Source organism: Lissotriton vulgaris, chromosome 9 (assembly GCF_964263255.1).
Source record: "Lissotriton vulgaris chromosome 9, aLisVul1.2, whole genome shotgun sequence".
In the NCBI taxonomy this organism is placed as follows: Eukaryota; Metazoa; Chordata; class Amphibia; order Caudata; family Salamandridae; genus Lissotriton; species Lissotriton vulgaris.
The window spans coordinates 608,268,386-608,290,815 of record NC_141697.1 but is presented as its reverse complement, the minus strand read 5'-3'; the positions used below and the strand labels follow the sequence as shown (position 1 = coordinate 608,290,815).

At 47.5% G+C, this 22,430-nt stretch overlaps 1 protein-coding gene across 2 annotated transcripts in view; it reads left to right on the top strand.

Moving 5' to 3' along the window:
* The window catches only part of SPTBN4 (spectrin beta, non-erythrocytic 4), a 1,634,043-nt gene that overhangs the window by 769,968 nt on the left and 841,645 nt on the right, over positions 1-22,430 (top strand). For both annotated transcript variants that reach the window (XM_086938241.1, XM_086938242.1), the window contains one exon: positions 12,074-12,298. In XM_086938241.1, the coding sequence (XP_086794367.1) occupies positions 12,074-12,298 (225 nt within the window). The remainder of the gene's footprint in view (positions 1-12,073; positions 12,299-22,430) is intronic.

Here is a 22,430-nt window from a genome sequence, read left to right as displayed (position 1 = left end):
TAAAATAATTTTTTTGTCTTTTACAATTCAACATTTTAAAAATCCTTCTGCACTGTACTTTGTGCGAAACCTCCTCCAACAGTAAATTTCAAATGTATATAATCGATTATCATATAGACAGATGGTAGCTAAAGAACTGCATAGTGTAAGCCTCGGCCCCCTCTCTAGCCCACCTACCTCAGAGGTACCATCCCCACAGACTCTAGTCACATTCTGGGTCATAACTGTTAGGATTTGAAGCTACCTAGTTGTAGTTCTTGTCTAAGGGTATATAAGGTTCTAGTCAAACATTTTTAAAGTGTATAGTCTGGTTAAGCATTTGACCCCTCTACAGCCTCATTCCATATAGTCCCCCGAAGGTTACAGTCACCAGAAAGTAACCAGACACACAGTTGCCCCATCCATTACTAGCCCCATTAGTTCACTAGACATGAAGATCCTGTCAATGTGTGAATGAGTCTTTTGAACCCAAGAAATGTAAGTATAATCTTCAACTGCTGGATGAACCATATTCCATAAGTCTATTAGTCCTAAGTCCCTAGGTATTCAATCATATCCTGTGATACGTTCCTTGTGTCTTGTTGCTAGTTCCCGACCTACCCAATGTTCCCTTCATGCTTTGTTTGAAGTCTCCTACTATGCTTGTGCCCTATGTGAAGGCTTGTACTTTGAGTAGAATTGTGGCCATGAACTTCTCCCGCTCCTGGTTTGGCACGAAAATTAAGCCTAGCGTGAAGGTGTTCTCTCCCACCCTGCAGTTCATAAAGACTTATGGTTCATGATTGTCTCTCATGGTCTTGGGTAGCATTAACCTCGCTGAGTTTCTTAACAAGACTTCTACCCCACACTCATTGTTAGCAGCTGTGTCATAGGTTTGGGCTGTGTAGTGCTTTGATTTGAACTCTTGTAGGTGCCTCTTTCCGAGTGTGTTTCCTGCAGAAAGACCACTTTCACTTTATCCTCCTCTGGCCCAGCATACACCCTGGATGTCTTTCCAGGTGAGTTTATTTCCTTATGTTATATTTTTCTGCCTCTGTGTGGCACCACCCCAAACCCCTGACCCATAACTAGTCTGTATGTGCCTCTCTCTAATACCTTAACCCTTACCCCCTCCCTGTAAGTTCCCTTAGCTCCAAAAGATGCAAAACACAAAACTAACTCAAGCAGTCTCTTATACAAACCAAATGAATGCTCACATTGTTGAGCATATGATTCAGGGGCCTGTACCATGACCACACTCTTGTAGGACCGTTAAGTCTAGACATAAGACCAATACAAGTCTTCTATGTTACTCCTTGGAGCAATAGTGTAGCATTCTCATTGGTTTCACGATGCAGGATTGCTTCTGGACCCTTGCAGTGTCTGTCTACCCATGTGTGTACTTATTTTTTACTCCACTTTTGGCGCAGTTATTTGCATTCCCTAGTCTCTTGTCACTCTGTACACTTTGGGGAAATCTATTCCATCTCTTCAGGTGCTGCCTCTGTGGGTTCCATTCATTCCCTGTGTTTGATTTGCTTCTCATTTTCTGTGGAGCTTGTAGTGACCAGTTTGAGTGCCTTCATCTCATTTTTTACCAAATTGATATGGTGGTACTCATTTTTAATTTGGAATTGTATCCCATCTGGAATTGTCCAGCCAAACCATGTGTCATTTTTTGTGAGTTCTTCTACTATTGCTGTTAGTGGTTTGTGTTTGGGCAGGGTGGACTCTGCAATATCCCATAGGAGGAAGACTTGTCTCCCTGAAAGTTCAGGGTTGCATCTTGGTTACAATATATTGTTTATATTTACCATTTTTATTTTATTTGCAATAGACAAAAGATTGCCAACCAGGTAACCAGCAACAAAAATATTCACCCATCCCAGTACCCCATCTTCCCACCCTCTCCAAAAGGAACACCTATTGTTCTGGTTGTGCAGTGTTACGAGGGAGTGTCTTTGGAGAAAGACTCTTTTAGCAGATCAGTGTCTTTGAGGTTGTCTGTGTCAGTTCTCACTTCGACTCATTCTCCTATGGTCTCCGTCCTCAGTAGCCCATGTACTTGCCATCATTATCCCATAACTCTCTATGTCTCATCCATCCCTTATTTTATCAAATTTTGTGGGGCGTCCTCTACCCTTTTATATCATTTTTTCCCTGGCGTAGCAGATATTCATTCTCCACTTGCTCATTTTTAGACTTGTTCTGTTCTCCCAGGACGGTGCCACCTCTCTTTTTGCTAGTAGGAGGTCCACATTAATCAGGACTTTCTGATAGAATGTTGTCTTATTCTCTCCATATTCCATATCCCCAGTAATAGCAGGGAAGCCTGCACCTCAATTTGTATTCCTGTGGCGTCCTCTGAATTACCCCCTCCCAGAATGGTTGAATTTTCGGCATGCCCAAAGCATGTGGAGGAATGTGCCCCTTTGTCCACAAGTGCGAAGGCACATTTTTTAACAGGCAATGCCTATTTTGTGCAAAAGGACTCTGGTGTAGTAAATTCAGTGAAGTATTTTCTGCTGGATCTGGTGATATCTCACTTTTATTGCTACCTCTCTTGAAAACTGCAATGTGTCTCTCCAGTCATCCTCGTCTAATTCCCCTATATTTGTTTATCAACGTGTCCTTACCTGTTCCACTGTGCCATGGGCATTTCTCATCAGTGTAATATATGTGAGAGAGATAGCCCTCATGGTCTAGGGCCCTCCAGTTATCTACTTTCTAGGGGGAAGTTTTCAATGGTCTCCTTTCCCGGAGGGATCATTGCTTGTAGCAAATGGCACAATTGGAGATTTAAGTCTTTGTGTGCGCGTCATTTCTTATTCTGTTCTGAGGTTATAAAATGACATGATACCATTTGCATCCCAGATGTCCTCCAAAGAGGAGAGTCTTATGTCGTCACAGTGTTTAAACTCCGGGAGCCTCACCACCAGGAAAGGTTTTGTACCCAGCTGTAGGGGGTTCTTTGGTGCCGGGCTCTTTGCCCACACCTTTTCTTTATTGAAGTTACACCAGGTAGCTATTAAGGTTGTAGCTGCTTGTGGGATGCCAATCCCCACATTGCCACCATACAATACATGGAAGTAGCCCTTCTTTCCCAGTGCCGTCCATTCTAGCATATATACGGGGTTGTCAAGTGATACATATGCCCAGTCATTCAATACTCTGATCTGTGCAGCTTTTGTTTCCAATATATTAAGTAGAAAGCTAATTTCACCACTATGGATCATTGGAACTGTATAATGTGCCTGTTTTCATGCTCCTGCCCCTTGGACCCTTTCTAAATGCAAATTTCCTCTGAGATCCAATATTTGGGCGAACCATATTTGAAAGCAATTCCTTACGTCAGTCCCCTCTGCATCTTCCTTTATGTTACAGATCTGTATATTACCTCCTCTGGCTTTGTTTTCTAAATCCTCACATTTCAATTGTATTGCCTTGATATAGTTGTCAAGTGCCATCAGTTTACTCCTGACGTTATTCTCTCTGGCGGTTATAGTCTGCATTTTCTCTTCCACATCCATGGTACTTTGACCAATTTGGTTCAGTTCATTTCTTAGTGCAAATATGCCGTCTCTGAGGCACTTTCCAATGTCTATGAGTTCCCTTATTAGGTTCTCTTTCCATTCTTTTATCAGTTATTATAGAAGAGAGTGAAAATCCTCTTTGGTCAAGTCTGGCTCTTCTTTTGTGTGCCATTCCTCTGAATTTCACACCTCTTAGCATGTTGGCAGGCCATCCTTAATCGACTTAGTCTGAGCTGTGTTCCCTTACATGAAGCCTAACATTAGGCTTTCAGTCATTTTTCATGGAGTTGGATGATGATTGCCTTTTCTATACTCTTACCTACCCAGAAATGGCAGCCGGATGATAAATTGGTGTCATTGAGGATTGCACTTGCTATTTTCTGCAAATGGAAGACCTGTCCGTTCTTGTGGGATTTGAGGAAGATGTCTTAATTGGAGGATGTAGTAACTCTATTGAGAAGCGTTTTGAGAGCTTCACTGGAGATGGTCTTTACTGCTGTGACTGAGACAGTGTCATTGACATAGGATGTCACTGAGTTCAGAAGTCTTGAGAGGTTATCTGTTGAAAGTGTCAAATCGGGTCCATTTGTGTGTTTTGTAAATAAGATACTGTTGGGCAAGTTACTGGGACTTCTTTGTGATGCACCTTTATTTTGAGTGTTTAAGGGGTAGGTTAGAAGTGAAATTAACATAGTCTTTTATTGCATGGAGGAGTTATCTGCATCTGTTGTTAATGGTGGTAAAGTAGGCACCCTGTTATTACCCAGTATTAGGGTATATTGCATAGATTCACATGCCTGAATCATTCCCCGTCGTCGGGATAGGAGTCCCGTCGTCCGTATGGGAGTCCCCGGTACATAAGTAAAGTAATGTCCCATTAGACTTAGAGAGTAATAGGCCTAAGGCCTCACATTAGTAACATATCCAGGTCCTTTTGTAATAAGGACCAAACTCTTAGAGATCAGCTATCACCACCCTCTGGAACCTTCCTGGAAGGAGCTCTAGTCCCTCAGATTTTCTACCACACGTCGTGCTAAGGGAGTCTCCACTGAGCTATGCTCAGGTTTTCCTTGTTTCTTGGATTCAAGTGATTTTTCTTCAGGATTATCTTTATCTGAGTGAAGTCCTATCTGTCTTCATGTCATACACTCCTAAAAAAGGCCTTTTTAGGCCCTATGGTACCTGCAAAAAGAAGAGGTTACATGTCGATGACCAGCACAAAGACTGCCACTTCTGTCTTTATCCAGACCATTCACCAAAATACTGCAAGGTATGTCGTACCTTTTCTACTAAAACACTTAAAGACCATGAGGGAAGGCTTTTAACTTTTAACTAATCAAAAAAGGCCTAGAGATACCTCTCCAGGTCCTTCTTCGCAGCACCCTCAAAAGAAGATGCAGAAAAAGTCTTCAGAGGCTTCAAAACCTAAGGATTTACCATCTAGCCCTCTGACTCCTCCACCGAGGGTTATACACACTTTCAAAAAGCCTTCTTCAGCCACGTCCACTACCATCTTGTTGACAGTTGCCTTGACGACGACAAGATCTCCTTCTACAGTGACATCCTCGACGACTATTTCTACAATCTCAGTCTCGTCGTCATCCATCTCGTCGACGACGACGACAATGTCATCGTCGTCGGCACATACCCCTTTGTCCTCGAAGATCAAGATTAAGAAATCGTCGTCGGCGTCGAAGATATCGTCAACGTCTTGCTCTACGACGAGCACAGCGACGAGTGGTTCGTAGTCGATGATATGCATGTCGTCGAAGAGTGCACCATCCACGACTCTTCCGTCGACGTCAACTTCGTTGTCGACAACATCGTCGACGAGAGGTTCCTCATCGACGCCAGTGTCCATTGTCACCATTGGCAATTCATCGTCGATGACGAATATACCGTCAACGACCTCGTCGACGCCGCCTAAATCAAAGGGGAAAGTTACATATTTTCAGCTGAAATTTACAAAGCAACGGCTGACACCTTCCCTTACATCACCCTGCTGGGTCCAACCATTACCTCCATCTCATCTTTTGGATGAGGATGAAGACTCGGACGAGGACAGCATGTTCAGGGCTGCGAGAAGTCCCTCAGAACTTAATGCCAAATATCAGGAGGATTCTGAATATGACGAAGAAGTTGTGGAAGAACAATAATATTATCAGGATGAAAGCCATCATTAACAGCCACAGATGGTTTGTCTTCCTTCAACCCTGGTCTCTGACCTACAATTTATGATTTCAGACTACAAAAAGAGGTTCCCTACCTCTGCCCAGTCTCCTACTCAAGTTCTCTCTCCACCTCCGAAGGCGCAATTTCCATTGCCACCTCCACCGCCTCTTACCATTGATGTACCTGTGCCTCCTCCCCCCGCTATGGATGATGAGGAGGAGGAGGAACAACAAGAGGAAGGGGAAATTCAGGACACTCAGTCACATTATGGCGAATGGGATGACTACATTAGCCCTCTTCCAGCATCACTGTTGCCTCCTCAAGTGGACTCGCCTCCCGAAGATATCGGAGGCTTCCATAATCTCCTGGAAAGAGCAGCACAACGCTTTCAACTTCCTATGCCTTCACACCAGCAGGACTGTTTCCTTTATGACTTCAGGGAACCTTTAAAAAAATCAGTAAGATCTATGCCTATCATAGATTGGGATCAAGGCATACAAATAATGCAAAATCCTTCCACAGTTCCTCCAGTCTTACCAAGACTGGACAAAAAATATAGAACCCTCGACAACGCTCCTACTTGCCTTATAGGACACCCCAAACCTGATTCAGTCATTACTCAGGCAGCTCAACGAAGGTCAAAAAACCCTTCTACCCCACTTTCAGCTCCTCCAGATAAAGAGGGGAGATGCCTAGACAATATTGGAAAACTTTTTTCTTACATGTCAGCTTTAACAGTACGGGTGTCTAACTCGCTGGCGTTATTGGGCGCTACAACAGGCAGATGTGGCCAGACATTGCACCCTACCTAGAGACCCTGCCGCAAGAATCTAAAGAGGAGGCACAAAAAGTACTATTAGAGGGCGAAAGATCAGCTTCAGAAGTTATCGATTGTGCGATGGACATCGCATCTACTGATTTCCGCCAACTGGCTGGGGCGGCGGTCCTACGACGCCAGGGTTGGCTTAAGGCAACAACATTCCAGCCTGAGATACAGATAAAAATTCTGGACAAGCCCTATGATGGTCAACTCCTCTTTGGCACTCATATTTATGAAGCCCTTCAAGAAATAAAGAGTGATACAGACACAGTCAGAGCTTTGGGTACCCTTCAATATAAAAGTACCCCTTTTCAAGGCTCAAGAGGTAGAGGGCAATATGCCAACAGAGGAGGCTACCAACAGTATAGATCTTCCTACTCCTCCTCAAACCATCAATAAAGGCCACAATTTCAGCAGAGGCAACAGGAACAGACTTCATACAACAAGTCTTCCTTTCGCGGAAGGGCCGGACGACAGAAAGATTCCGCCCGACGCCAATGACTTCTCTCTACAGCCAGTCTCCATTTCCTCTTCGCCTTCCAAAGTAGGAGGAAAAATATCCCACTATCTACAAAATTGGAAACAAATAACAACAGACCGTTGGGTTCTCCAACTAGTGCAATTTGGACATTTGCTGGAGTTTGTGCAAACTCCTCCTCAACCTATGATGCACAAGCATTTACCCCTTTTACTCCTGGAAATATCATCAATGCCCCAGAAGGGAGCGATAGAACGAGTTCATGTTCGTTAAAGAGGACAAGGTTTTTACTCCCGATTCTTCTTGGTACGTAAAAAGGAAAAAAAATGGAAACCGATATTAGATTTGAGAAGTCTAAACAAATTCCTAAAGAACTCATCGTTTCGCATGGTCACCATTCAGGAAGTCTTGCAACTTCTCAGTGCAAACGACTACATGGTATCCTTTGATCTCCAAGATGCCTACCTTCATATTTCTATCCACAGAAGGCACAAAAAGTTTCTGAGGTTCACTGTGGTCAGCAGACATTACCAGTTCCAGGTCCTGCCGTTAGGACTCAAGTCATGCCCACGCATATTCACAAAATGTCTCTCTCCAGTGGCTGCATACCTCAGACAGTAACATCACCAAGTCTTTCCTTATCTCGACAACTGTCTCGTCAAGGCACCCTCTCTCGACAGCGCGAGGAGATCTTCCAGAGTTTGTCTATGGCTTTTCAAACAACTGGGTCTCAACTTCAACCCAGACAAATCAGTCCTACAGCCTTCCCAACAAATAACATTTCTGAGAGCTGTCCTGGATATGGTCCTGAAAAAAGCTTTCCTGTCACAGGAGCAACAACAAAAACTTCTACAATTGGCAGAGCGCATAAGGAAAAGAAAATCTTTTTCAGTGCGCCTATTCAAATCCCTCCTCAGAATGATGTCCTCATGCATTGTTCTAGGTCCCTACTATCGCCTCCGTATGCGTCCTCTCCAGCAGTCTCTTTCCACTCAGTGGATTCCAGTCGACGGATCCTTCGACGACATCATACAAGTGACTCTTCAGATGGTTGTTGCTGTACACTGGTGGTCTCTTCCACAAAATCTCTCTCGAGGCCTCCCTTTCGTCAAGGAATTTTCCAATCCCTCGGCCAACTCCAACGACATCACCCCCTCTCAAACCCTCTGCGACTCCCTAGCCTCTTTTTTCCACAACAAGATTGCAGACATCCACAACAGCTTTGACAACCAACCCGGAAACCAACCCACCCTACCATCTACTGACCATCCTCCCCCCGTGAACACCCTTAACGCCTGGAACCCAATCTCCACTGAGGACACCATCCGCCTGATGAATTCCATCCACTCAGGATCCCCCACAGACCCATGCCCTCACCACATCTTCAACAAAGCAGACTCCGTCATAGCACCGCACCTCCTAGACGTCATCAACTGCTCCTTCAACTCCGCTACCTTCCCAGAAGTCTGGAAACACGCTGAACTCACCGCCCTTCTGAAAAAACCAACAGCGGACCCCACCGAACTAAAAAATTACCGCCCCATCTCGCTTCTTCCATTCCCGGCCAAAGTCATCGAAAAAGCCGTCAACAACCAGCTCGCCGCTTTCCTCGAAGCCAACAAATCCCTCGACCCCTCACAATCTGGCTTCCGAGCAAAACACAGCACTGAGACCGCCCTCATCGCAGCAACAGACGACATTCAAACTCTACTGGACAATGGAGACACAGTCGCCCTCATCCTCCTCGACCTCTCTGCAGCATTCGATACAGTCTGCCACAGCACCCTTCTACAGCGCCTCAGAAACATCGGAATACAAGGAAAAGCACTTGAATGGATCACCTCCTTCCTCTCCGGAAGAACACAGAGAGTTCGCCTCCCACCATTCAAGTCCGAGGCCACTGAAGTCATCTGTGGCGTACCACAAGGATCCTCACTCAGTCCCACCCTCTTCAACGTATACATGAGCCCCCTCGCGGCCATCGCACGCCAACACAACCTCAACATCATCTCCTACGCGGATGACACCCAACTGATCCTATCACTCACCAAAGACCCCAACACCGCCAAAACTAACCTACACGAAGGAATGAAAGAAGTTGCCGAATGGATGAAACAAAGCCGTCTGAAACTGAACTCAGACAAAACAGAAGTCCTCATCTTAGGTACATCCCCCTCTGCTTGGGACGACTCCTGGTGGCCGGAAGCCCTCGGAAAAGCACCCATCCCGACGGACCACGCACGGAACCTTGGCGTCATCCTGGATTCTTCACTCTCAATGAACAGACAAGTCAACGCCGTATCCTCTTCCTGCTTCAACATTCTTCGCATGCTCAGAAAAACATTTCGCTGGATCCCCTCCGAAACAAGGAAAACAGTCACCCACGCTCTGGTCACGAGCCGACTGGACTACGGAAACACCCTCTACGCAGGTACCACCGCTAAACTCCAGAAGAAACTCCAACGAATCCAAAACGCCTCAGCCAGGCTCATACTAGACATCCCACGCAACGAACACATCTCTGGTCACCTTAAAGACCTCCACTGGCTACCCGTCAATAAGAGGATCACTTTCCGACTGCTTACCCACGCACACAAATCACTCTACGACATCGGCCCAGATTGCCTCAACTCTCGACTGTCCTTCTACACCCCCTCCCGCCAACTACGTTCTTCCAGCCAAGCCCTCGCCACTGTACCTCGCATCAACAAGACCACCATGGGAGGCAGATCCTTTTCATACCTGGCTGCTAAAACATGGAACTCACTCCCCGCTTACCTTCGCCTCACCCAGAACCACCTAGCGTTCAGAAAGCAGCTTAAAACGTGGATATTTGATAAATAATCCTCCTCCCCTTCCTAAGCGCCTTGAAACCCTCTGGGTATGTAGTGCGCTATACAAATTTTTGACTTGACTTTTTTGACTTGACTTGAAGTGATAACCACGGACGCATCTCTAGAAGGTTGGGTAGCCTTCCTTCAAGAGCTTCAGAACAGCAGAAAGTGGTCATCTTCAGAACGAAAACTGCACATAAACCTCCTGGAGCTGAGAGCAGTTTATCTAGCCTTCCTAGCGTTCCTTCCCAGGATCAAAGGTTCTCTAGTGCTGGTCAGAACAGACAATACTACGACGATGCACTACCTGAACAAACAGGGAGGAACTCGTTCACTATCACTCTCTCAATCTCAAAAAATCTGGAACTGGACGCTTCAGCACAACATTTCGCGGAGAGGGGAGTACGTCCCAGGAAAAGACAATACACTGACAGATTCGCTAAGCAGGCTGCAGACAACCTGCCACAAGTGGGAATTGAACCAGCATACTCTCAACAGCATCTTCTCTCAATGGGGCAAACCACTGTTGCATCTGTTTGCCACCCAGCACATCGCCAAATGCCAACACTTCACAAGCTGGCATCCCCAACAGGCATCTCTGGGGAATGCATTCTCAATAGCATGGTTCGACGTATTTGCCTATGCCTTTCCACCGATTCCCCTGATTCCCAGGGTCCTCGGGAAGATGAAGGCAGAGCCCTGTTCGTCAGGCATATGAATCTATAAAAGATACCACTACTGGATAACTGCAGTTACAGGTAAGTAGCGCATTTCTTCATAATGATCAAGCAACATGTGAGTCATGATGTGGAAAGGCACCTTGTTTCTCATGACTCACAAGTGACTCGAATAATTCACATGTCTCTTGAGCGGCTTTCAGACCGAGGGGCATATTGTATATTTTTTTGCTGTGGCTAGGAGCACAAACGGCGGTGACATAAGATGTTGAAGAAGCATATTTTGTCCATATTAGGCTGATGGAGGGAAATATATGCTGTCTGCCAAATCGATTATGCGAAGAACTCAAGGCATAACGTGCATATCCTTGAAATGATTTGCTAGGCATATCGGAGGTATATTACTCTGGGATATTGTGGTCCTCCAAATGCCAGCCCACTAGATTCCCCTCAATGTATGCACTGACCTCTGATCCCACCATTTGCTAATGTGAAGTTTCACAGTTTGTGCCCTTGCATTACTTGCCACCTGTGTCAGAAAACCATTGTCTCTAGAGAATACAAGTAGTACAACGAAAGCAAGTTGTTGGCAGCCCTCAGGCTCTTTAGCCAATATGACTGCACCTTGCCAAGAATAAACAAAATGCTTAATATTTTAGTGTCATGGATTCGGGAAAAGTGTGAACCATGATTTACCCCAGTTGAGATAAATGTCCAACTCTTGAAAAGCAGGTCCATTATTTGCTCTGTCAATTATTTTCCAAGCAGAACCCAAGAATTATTAGGGTATAACCTCCCATTTTCTTGGTGCATTACAAGTTGTCCAAGGGGTTGTGCTTCTTGCTTAATTTACATTTGTTGTTTGCTATTATTTCCTTATTTCATGAAAGTACTTACTTTGTGTAAACCGCCGAAGTCACTTTATATTATTGTAGTAAGCCAATGTTTTACATTTTCATTTTGAGGCTTGATTGTTGCAAGAACTGAAACAGTTTTACGTTAACATCTCTTCTCACATTTCAGATTGTTAGCTAATCTGCACATAGATGCTTGAATGGTTATGATAGGTATAGGTGTTCACATTTTTTTCATGCTTGACATAAACACATCGACTTTGGTCAAGTCTCTTGAAATATTCTTTCTAATATTAAAGAATATTTCATTTTTGTATCTTGAGTGTTTCTGACCTTATAAAATCCTAGTCGCAAACAAGTGCGCCTGTAATATACAACGATAACGTAGGTGAAGATGGAGGAGCTGGGGATTCGTTCTAGCAGGCACCTGGCCAGGTTAGATACATCCTCTTTGTGCTGTCTGGATTATTGTAACATCACGTGTATTTAATTTCGAAAATATTTACTTAATGACATAACTTAGTGCCACTTATTTCAGCAAGATGTGTTAGCCCCTTGTGGCTTGAAACTCTGGCCTTCAAGTTACAGAGAGATCACTGCAGCATGTTCGAAATGTATTGAGCTACATCATGGGCATATTTCCCTCAAAATGTCTGAGCTACTTGTCTCTGCAAACCCTGGTTATCTTTGACTCTAACCCTGATATCCTAAACTCTGTTCTCATAGGCAATGGAATCCCAGATGGAGGAGTGGTACAAGGAGGTGGGGGAGTTGCAGGCCCAAATTTCATCCCTTCCATTGGATACCTCCAGCAAGGAGCTGGTGAATGATAAGCAGAATGTTGTGGGAACCCGCATTGTGCGCCTGATCGAGCCGCTGAAGGAGAGGAGGCGAATCCTGCTGGCATCTAAGGAGGTTCATCAAATCAGCCATGATCTGGAAGATGAGATTGTAAGTAAGACCACCAGTTTTCCTTTACTGTTCTTTGACCTTAAACTGATGAAATGGTTCTGAGTGGAAAGTATTTCCTAAGTAAATGAGGGGAGATGCAGAAATATGGTATATATTAGTGCAATGGTTACCAGCAAAGTGAAATTTGGTCAGTATACAGTGTAGAGACAATTATGAGTTACTGCCTCAAAATGAGAAAAATGGTCTTTATCTCAGTCAGGTCCAAGAGTGTTGGATTTGAAAGCCTAACCAGATCGCCAAATTATGGTGCCTCCTCTCCTAGCTTTCTAATATTAATTTAAATGCAATGACGGTAAGGACTTTATATTTCATGGTATTGGTTGCTGTCATGCAACAGCATTGGTAGCATTTTCAATAAGACAAAACTTTATATATAGAAAAGATTACAGGGCAAACTATAACTGAGCCTACATTAAAGCAGCCTTCACAAATTGATGTATAAAAAAAACTCCCATGTGGAAGCCTATGGGTATTAGAGGCAGACAGACAAGTCCACAAGCTTAGGATATGAGGGACATGGAGGGTTGGGACAACAATGTAAAGATGCTTAGCTGGCTTCTGGCCTGATATGCACAAGCAAGTATGAGATTAGACTTTTAACGTCAGTCGGCTCTGGTCAGAATGCTTCTTAGGCCATGAGCCTGGGTGTTAGAATTCATGGCTCTTATTTTAAAACGTTGCTGTGTATGCCCTCATATGCCAAAAATATCTTCCATTGAGCCAGGGCCAGCATTTTGCCATGGGCGCCCCTTATACGCCATGGGTGCCCTCTTATACCAAGAATTACATATGATATGCCAGTCCTAGAATTTTGCTATTCATGCTATCTATTTATCATTGGTGACCCTTCTGTCAAAATGTATCTCTAGTGTGATAGGGCCAGTATTTTTTTCACGTTTGGCCCCATCCTATATGCCACAGCTATCATCCTTTATGCCAGGAATTACCTAAGCGTGCAAGCACGTGCAACCATAGGTGTCCCATACCAAGATTTACCTGCAGCATGCCCTTGCCACACTTTTGCAATGGATTTCCTCATTATCAAGTATTATACAGCTGAAATTCCAGGAGCCTAGTCCCGACAGCTCGACGACTTCGGAGGGCTGGAAGAGGTCCCCCGCTACACGGCGGAGGAGGGCACTGGACATCGAATGCTGTCTCATACTATGTGACCTATTGTTCCACCTGTCTGTCTATGCTCCCCCAGGTACTTCTCTTGTAAAGCGCTCTGATATCCGCAAGGATCTTGTCCGCGCTATATAAAACTTTCTAAATAAATTATATCTGGTATTCCAGGTCCCTGCTAGTTAATAATTGCCTCCAGTATGCCAACACCAGTATTTTGCAAGGGCCAGACAGACTCTAAAGCACACCGCATTCTTACTAATGCAAATTCACATACACTAACTCGCACGCATTCTCAATTTTTCACAAACTCACTCACTGATTCATTCTCACTCTCTTGCACTCAATCTTACACTCACTCACAGATTGTCACTCATTCTTACACTGAATAACTCACAGCTACTCACTCACGCTGACTAGCACTTAATTCGATTTTGAATCTTTATTCGGTTTTGTGATAAAGCCATAAAAGTGCACATAAAAGTTCATGAGACTCACTAAAAAAAAGGGTCCTTTGCCATATCAGTGTTACATCTGACATAAAGAATACAAAATATGTCACAGTGTGTTAGAATATTTTAAAACTCTGTGCCAAAAGATGACAAAATATAAAATACAAAATGTAAATCGCAGAATATAAGCTAAGGTGGTGAATTGCAAACAGTAAAAACAAACTAAAAACTGAATATCATAGGAGTCGAACAGGGCAGTGCGACCGGTGCCACCGCAACAGGCGCTGACTTCGGGGGCGGGGGGGAAGCCGTGTTTGTAAGTATATTATGGTTTTAAAAGCACCTGCTGCCATGTTCCTTGCCTCCAGCAATGTTCAGGTAACAAAACAAATGTCAAGATAACTACAATGATTAAGGTTCTTGCTGGAGAGAGATCGGAGTGTTGTATAGTGGAAGTTTTGACTCATCAGAAGGTAGCACAGAGGGTTAATATTCGTGCTGCAAAGAATGTGTACCACGCTGATCACTAAGTGCATATAATGTAAATAGGTCCGTGGGCTACTGCTTTTGTCAGTGATTCTTTAGTTACTTGCAGTTTCTAAGTCAAATTCCTAACATAGAACATTGAGATATTAACTGTAATCAAAGAGCTGCATGCAAACTGCAAAGTATAGAGTCTTTCATTAGCCTAAAGTTGCAAAAAGGGTTCATTTGGGTAGAAATCAATTCTTATTATTAACGAGAACCTCCAATCATGGAGTGACGTTTTAAATTCTGCGTTTGTACTTCTCCAGACCAAGCACTCTTAAACTATACTGCCTACCAGTACGGATGACATGTGGCTATTACACCTTGTAGTCCTCTGTCTTATGTAACATTTCCTATACACTAATATACTCACCTATGATTGATTGTCTCTGTCATCAAATGTGTGTTTGTGATGTAAAGTGTCAATGAAGTGATTTTATGCTGTTCCTCATGAAGTCACCATCTCTAGTTCAAGCCAAAGTACTAGATATGCCGTTCGATGGCGAGCTTCTCTTCGGGAAGCACATCGACGAGATGCTCCAGGGTATCAAGAAAGACACCGAGACCGCAAGATCCCTGGGAACACTACAGTACAAGAATACTTCCTTTCGAGGCTCCAGAGGAAGAGGCCAACAAACTAGAGGTGGATACCAGGGATACAAATCCACCTACGGATCATCCCAGCAATACAAGCCTCAATACCAACAGAGGCAACAACAAGGCCAGTCCTCTTACAACAAGTCCACATTTCGAGGAAGAGGAAGAAAGAAGGATCCCCGACACACACTACTCACCGAGAATCCCTGCATTGGAAGGGGTGCCCAGTTTTAAATGAAATACGATACACAAATGCACTTCATAAAGCATTACCTCAGCAGTGTGGAGTGATGCCTCTGTTTCACTTTCAAGAAGTTGAACCTTTCCATGCTGATTAGGCCTACGCTCAATGTTTAATTTGTGGTTATAGGTGGTGGGCCCAGCACTCATTTTTAGGTTGAAACCTACCAGTCTGCACAGCTGTTTAATTGTTAAGACATTTAGACCGTAGGAATGCATTCCGACCAATGCTTACTTTGCCTTTGTGTTTTGTAGCTCACATTTGCTTGCATTACAGTCACTGACTGCATTTGTTTTAGGCCTTCCAGCATGTCTTTGTCCTTCCTGTGGAGCATAACCTCTACCTCCTCTGACTGGCTCCTTGTATTCTTCCAGGAGTGCTGACTTTCCGAGACCTCTTTATTTCTCGCGAGACTTTCCTAATATTTTCATTTGTCTCCCTTGTTTGCTACTTGAGTATTGTGTTGCTTTTTAAATATTTCTTAGGCATGGCTGATACTTCTTATCTCTGGCACTATAAGTTCATCAGTCACACATGCCTGTGACAATGCTGGTGTTCAGTAGGTCAATGAACATTACAGAGCACTTTAACATTTTAGTTGTATTCTTGGCACATTTGCTGTGCATCAAAGACAAAGGTCAAATGTCAGGCTATGTGTTCTGACCTATTGCTCTTTTTTCTTTTGAAAGGCAAGTGTTTACTTTTTTCTTCAAAATGAGAGGCTTTTGTAAAGTTACCTATGTGACAATCTTGTTGGGTACAGGGAACTCGCAGGAAAGGCTAAAGGATGTCACTTTTTCTAGGACACAACAACATTTAAATGCCTGTGAAGGAACTGTACAAATATTTCAGAATATATTAACAAGAAAGAACATATGAAGCATATTTTTTAAACTTGTTTTTATTGGCATTTAGAGTAATCACACAAGAGCAGTTACAGACAATGCTATCTTCCGTTCTCCCACAATGTTACAACACAGTGCTTCAGCCAGAAATTGAGGTCCATTATACACTGTTCATTCTCGTCATCTGCCATATTCAACTAAGGTAGTATCAGAAGCAGTGCGTACAGTAGGGAGAGATAGTCTTGAGTGTGGTCGTGGTAGTAAAGTCGGGCCTACTGTAACTTAACAGTCCCCCTCTGTCACGCTGGTAACCAGAGTATCGTTTTAGAGAAGCAGGGCCTACTCCCTCCCCAAATGAACGTGACAAGCTGCCGCTGGAGGCTCTGATTCTGATGTTGCGGAATGGGAGTGGGAAAGGTCTGGAAAAGATAAAGTATCTTTGGGAGTACCAACATTTTGACCATGTTCAAGCGCCCCAACCAGGAAAGCGGGAGGGATTTCCATGCTCTCAGGTCCTGTAAGACAACATTTTTACACTCCTGCCAGTTAGTTTGTGACCACGTGGCAAGATCGGGGGTCAGGTTATGCCCCAAGTACCGGATGGAGTGGGATGCCCATTGATAGGGGACAAGAGACTGGAGTACAGGGATTTCCTCAGCAGGAATTGTGAGACTGGATCCGGAAAGTTTTGCGTAGCAGTACCCCTGCGTGTCGGTAGGCGTCGTCTGCGGCTCCGAGTCCGTCGTCGTTGGCGCCAGGATGACTTCTCCGGAGTACTTAGACACCGCCCTCGTGCGCTGACGTCAGTTCTTCTTTTATCCGCGCCAGCAAGCGCTGACCCGGAAAAAGCAGTACTCCTTAGTCACTTTTTGACTAACTTTTTTGATCCTTTTGATCCTGTTTCAAGTCGTAAGACTATCGGTGCCAGTAGGAATGCCCGGTTTCAAGCCCTGTGCCGATTGCAAATGATTGATGTCGGTTACCGACCCCCCATCACCGGTGCCTGTATTGACTTGGGGCCGACCATGACGACAAGTCGTGCCCCGACTGCCGGGCCTTGACGTCGAAGGCTAGGCGGGAGCGGTCCCGTAAGCGCCTCGAGCTCCGGCAGTCGGCCACAGTCATCGTAGCTCGGCGAGTCAACACCATTCGTCGGGCTCCAAGACCTCAGGTAAGAGGCATAAGAAGTCAAAGAGACGTCATCGATCTTCCGACTCCCCCCGACACTCGCGCGATGCGGCCGGGGGTTCGGGCGACACCACCCACGCGGCTCCGCTGCCAGCTCCATACCCGCCGGTCCCTGGGCTGAATGCGAAGCCAGAGGAGATCGATGCCTTCCTCATGGCCATGAGGTCGCTCTCTCCTCCATCAGGTCCCGCTGTGGCGCCTTCGGGCCCCGACTGGGAACCCAAGCAGGTGAGTGCTTCGTCCCCGGTACCGTCTGGTGCTTCGGCCCCGGCGCCATCGACGACGACTCCGGTCCCGACGCCGCAGGGCCCCACCAGATCCGGGTCCGGATCCGGGTCGCCGCTGGTAAACCTTACTTACCCCTCTGCCGGTGCCGACCCCCAGGGTGTCGCCCCCGACGCGGTCCCCGGACAACGTCGTCCCCGGTCCCTCCCTCGGTCCGGATCCGGCGTCGGACCGGCGTTGTTCGACGCCGCATTCGACGTCAAGAGAAGAGCAATTCTTCTATGATCCGGCCCCATCCTTTGAACCTGACTAACAGGAGATGGGAGGCGAAGGGGATTGGGAGGGGTCTGAGGACCCTCTGGCATGAGAGTGCCAGTCGTTTCAGGACTGGGCAGTGGATCTAGGGGAGCCCAGTGGTTTGGACACTTCGCCCGACACTGGCTTGGTCTCCCCTCCTACCGTGGCTACGGAGGAGGGGGCTGCTTACGGCGTGGTGCTGATGAGGGCGGCCAAGGCCTTTGGTCTTGAGCTCCCCGTCGCGGCCGTGGGGACTAACCTCCACACCGAGGTCCTTAAACCGCAGGCAAGCTCTTCGGAGCCTCTACTGCCGTTTAATGAGGCCCTTACTGACATTCTGTTGGGCACTTGGTCCAGGCCCGCTACAGGTCCCCCTGTAGATGGGAATGTGGCCAGGCACCACCACCCGGCCCCTGGCGACCCTAGCTTCCTGTCCACCCATCCCACCCCCAAGAGCCTGGTTATCCAGGCCTATAACTCCTAGACCGCATTCCCGACTGCACCACCTGATCGGGAATCCAAAAGGTTTGAGCAGTTTGGTAAGAAGCTGTTCTCTTCACTTAGTTTGGGGTTGCGGTCGGTCAACACCGCTTGCCTTTTGGGCCGTTATACCCACTCTCTGTGGGACACGGTCCCGGACGTGCTGCCAGCTTGCCCGGAGGAGTCCCGGGTCAAACTCGCTCAGGCGCTTGCGGAAGGGCGGGATGCATCACGGTATTCTATCCGATGTGGGCTGGATACCACGGACACGCTGGGCAGGGCGATTTCCACGACGGTGGCGGTTCGCTGCCACGCCTTGCTGAGGTCCGACAACTTTTCGACTGATGTCCAGAATTCCCTCATGGACATGCCGTTTGATGGCCGTCGCCTCTTTGGCGACAAGGCAGACAGTGCGCTTGAGCATTTCAAGAACTCCAGGGCTACGGCCAAGTCCTTGGGCCTGTCGGGCCAGCGCCAGCAGACTTCTGCCTTTCACTCCTTTCGTGGCCAAGGAAGGGGCGCCCCCTCACGTCCTGCCAGCCACGGGCCGCAGACTACCATCCAGCACGGCAACGGACGTGGTAACCGCCGTGGTGGTGCCAGGGGACAGTGGCACGGCCAGTCCACATCCACCCCTTAGCAGCATCCGCCTCAAAGCCTTCCTAGTCCGAGCTTTCAGGCCCATTCGACGCCAGTGGGTGGCAGGGTTCGCCATCACCTCCTTCACTGGTGCTCCATCACATCCGTCAGGTGGGTGCTACAAATCGTCCGAAGGGGCTACTCCCTCCCCTTCGAGGCGACCCCTCCAGCCATGCCACCGCAGTACCACCGCGTATCAGGGGATCACTTGCAACTTCTGCAAGAGGAAGTATCGGCCCTCTTGGCTAAGGGGGCCATTGAGCGCGTTCCTGGGCCAGAAGTAGGGTGTGGTTGCCATTCCCACTACTTTCTGGTTCCCAAGAAGGGCAAAGGGGGCCTACGCCCTATCTTGGACATGTGGAACGTCAACGGCTTCCTCTGGAAGGAGAATTTCAAGATGCTGACTTTGGCTCAGGTCTTAGCAGCCCTAGACCCAGAAGACTGGATGGTAGCGTTGGACTTGCAGGATGCTTATTTTCACATCCCCGTCCTGCCAGCCCACCGGCGTCACCTGCGGTTAACGGTAGGCCGCGAGCACTTTCAGTTACCGTGCTCCCCTTCGGCCTTACCAGCGCCCCTCGGGTGTTCACAAAAGGGATGGCAGTGGTCGCAGCCCATCTGCGCAGATTAGGGATGTCAGTCTTCCCCTATCTCGACGACTGGTTGTTGAAGGCGGGCTCACCCCAGACAGTTTTCAGCCACCTCCAGACTACGGCCGACCTCTTGCACCTGCTGGGGTTCTCCCATCAATGTGCCGAAGTCACTCCTGTGTCCCTCTCAGAAGCTCCTTTTCACCGGAGCGGTTCTGGACTCGGCGCAGTTTTGGGTTTATCCTCCCGAACAGCAGGTTCGGGATATTCAGGCTCTGATTCCGAACTTTCAGCCTTTATTCTGAGTCTTGGTCATGTTGACGCTGCGGCTTCTGGGGCTCATGGCCTCCTGCATCCTTCTGGTGTATCACGCCAGGTGGTGGATGCGGGCTCTGCAGTGGGACCTGAAGTTTCAGTGAGCCCATCATCAGGGCAACCTGTCCGACCACGTTCTGATCTCGGAGGGCACTGCGAGACAGGTGCAGTGGTGGCTCACAGACCGCGATTGGGTCAGCTGCAGATCCCTCGCCCCACCCCAACCGGAGCACGTAGTAGTGATGGATGCCTCCCTCCTGGGCTGCGGGGCCACACGGGAGAGACGGAGATCAGAGGCCTCTGGTCTCCGGCGGAGTCCCGGCTCCATATCAACCTTCTGGAGCTGCGGGTGATCCGACTTGCACTGAAGGCATTCCTTACCTCTGTCAGGGGAAGTGTAGTGCAGGTGTCCTCGGACAACACCACCGCCATGTGATACTGCAACAAACAGGGCAGGGTGGGGTTGTGGACCCTTTGTCAGGAGGCTCTGCGCCTCTGGCAATGGCTGGAACATCAAGGTGTCACCCTGGTGGTTCAACACCTGGCAGGTTCCCTGAACTCCAGGGCGGAAGAACTGAGCCGCCGGTGCATGATGGATCACGAATGGCGTCTGAACTTTGACGTGGCGCAAGGTCTCTTTCAGCGATGGGGAGAGCCTTGGTTAGATCTATTCGCCACAAAAGTGAACGTGCAATGTCATCAGTTCTGCGCGTTGGAATTTCAAAGGCGGCACTCGCTCCGAGACGCTTTTCTTCGCGAGTGGAGCTGCGGTCTATTATACACCTTTCCGCCTATACCACTTCTGCCCAGAGTGCTGAAGAAGATCAGACGAGACCGGGCCCAAGTCATCCCTGTGGCTCCGGACTGGGAACGAAGATACTGGTATCCTGAGATACTCAGCATGTCAGTCGATCCCCCGATTCATCTGCCTCTTCAGGAGGACCTTCCGTCGCAGCAGCAGGGGACGGTCCTCCACCCCAACCTGTCCAGTCTCCACCTACATGCGTGGAGATTGAGCGGCGACAGTTGAGGCCATTTGACTTGCCTCCTGAGGTCTGTGACGTGATTCTGGCAGCCAGGCGTCCCTCCACAAAATCGGTATACGCCTGCAGGTGGAACAAATTTGTGGCGTGGTGCACAGCAAAGGCTGTGGATCCCCTTTCTGCCCCCCTTTCAGAGGTTCTCCTCTTTCTTCTTTCTCTTGCCCAGCAGGGCTCTACTCTGGGCACTATCAAGGGCTACCTGATCAGCCTTCTCTTTTCAAGTTCCTGTTGTAGATAGATTCTTGAAGGGCATCACTCACATGTTTCCACCTGTTCCTTTCGTGATGCCTCAGTGGGACTTGAACCTTGTTCTTACCTATTTGATGTGCACTCCTTTCGAGCCACTTCACAATTGCCCTCTTCGTCTTCTCACTCTTAAGACTGCCTTCCTGGTTGCCATCACCTCTGCCAGGAGAGTCAGTGAGCTCCAGGCTCTTTCTTCCAAACCTCCTTCCCTTACTGTCCATCCGGACAAAGTTGTCTTGAGAACACGTCCCTCTTTCCTGCCCAAGGGAGTCACAGCCTTCCACATCGGCCAGTCCATCACCTTGCCCAACTTCTTTCCGCATCCCTCGAAAGAGGAAGAGAGGCTCCACCGTCTGGAACCAAAACGTGCGTCTTATTCTATCTAGACCGCACACGCCAGTTCCGGATGGACAACCAGCTCTTTGTTGGTTACGTTGGCGCTAAGAAAGGACTGGCGGTGCACAAGCGGACCATCTCTCGGGTCGTTTTGTGCATCAAGAACTGTTATTCCTTGGCTAAAAAGGAGCCTCCTGTGGGGCTGCGTGCCCATTCCACTCGGGCCACAGCTGCTACTACTGCCCTGGGTCGGGGAGTCCCCTTAGCTGGACATCTGTCAGGCAGCTACGTGGTTCTCGCTGGACACGTTCGCTAGACACTACTGCCTGGACAGCCAAGTCCAGAGAGATCGCTTTTTCGGCCATTCTGTTCTCCAGGACTTTCTGGTGTGATCATTGGTTCGCAGGCCCACCACCGGGGTTGGTATTGCTGGGGTATCTATTCTAACGTAAGGAATCTAACACTAACCTGTTTCTTTCAGATGCACAAGTTACTTACCGTCGGTAACAATATATCTGTTAGAAACAGTAGTTAGTGTTAGATTCCTTACCACCCCAACCATCCTCTCCGTTATGTGAACTGATATCTAGGGTTAAGGTACCAGTGTCGGTTTGTATCATGGCTCTGCGTTCCTGGCGCGGAAAAGCTGTGTATAAGAACTGACGTCAGCGCGCGAGGGCGGCCTCTAAGTACTCCGGCGACGTCAGCCTGGCGCCGACGAGGGACGCAGAGCCGCAGACGACGCCTACCGACGCGCAGGGGTACTGCAACGCAAAACTTTCCAGATCCAGTCTGACGCCTGGGGATATTCTAAGGTAAGGAATCTAACACTAACTACTGTTTCTTACAGATATATCGTTACTGAACGTAAGTAACTTGTGCTTTAGAGCCCATGATTTCGCATGGTTGATTTTGAGACTTGAGACCCTTTCAAACGATTGGAGCAGTCTGTGCAAGGCATCTA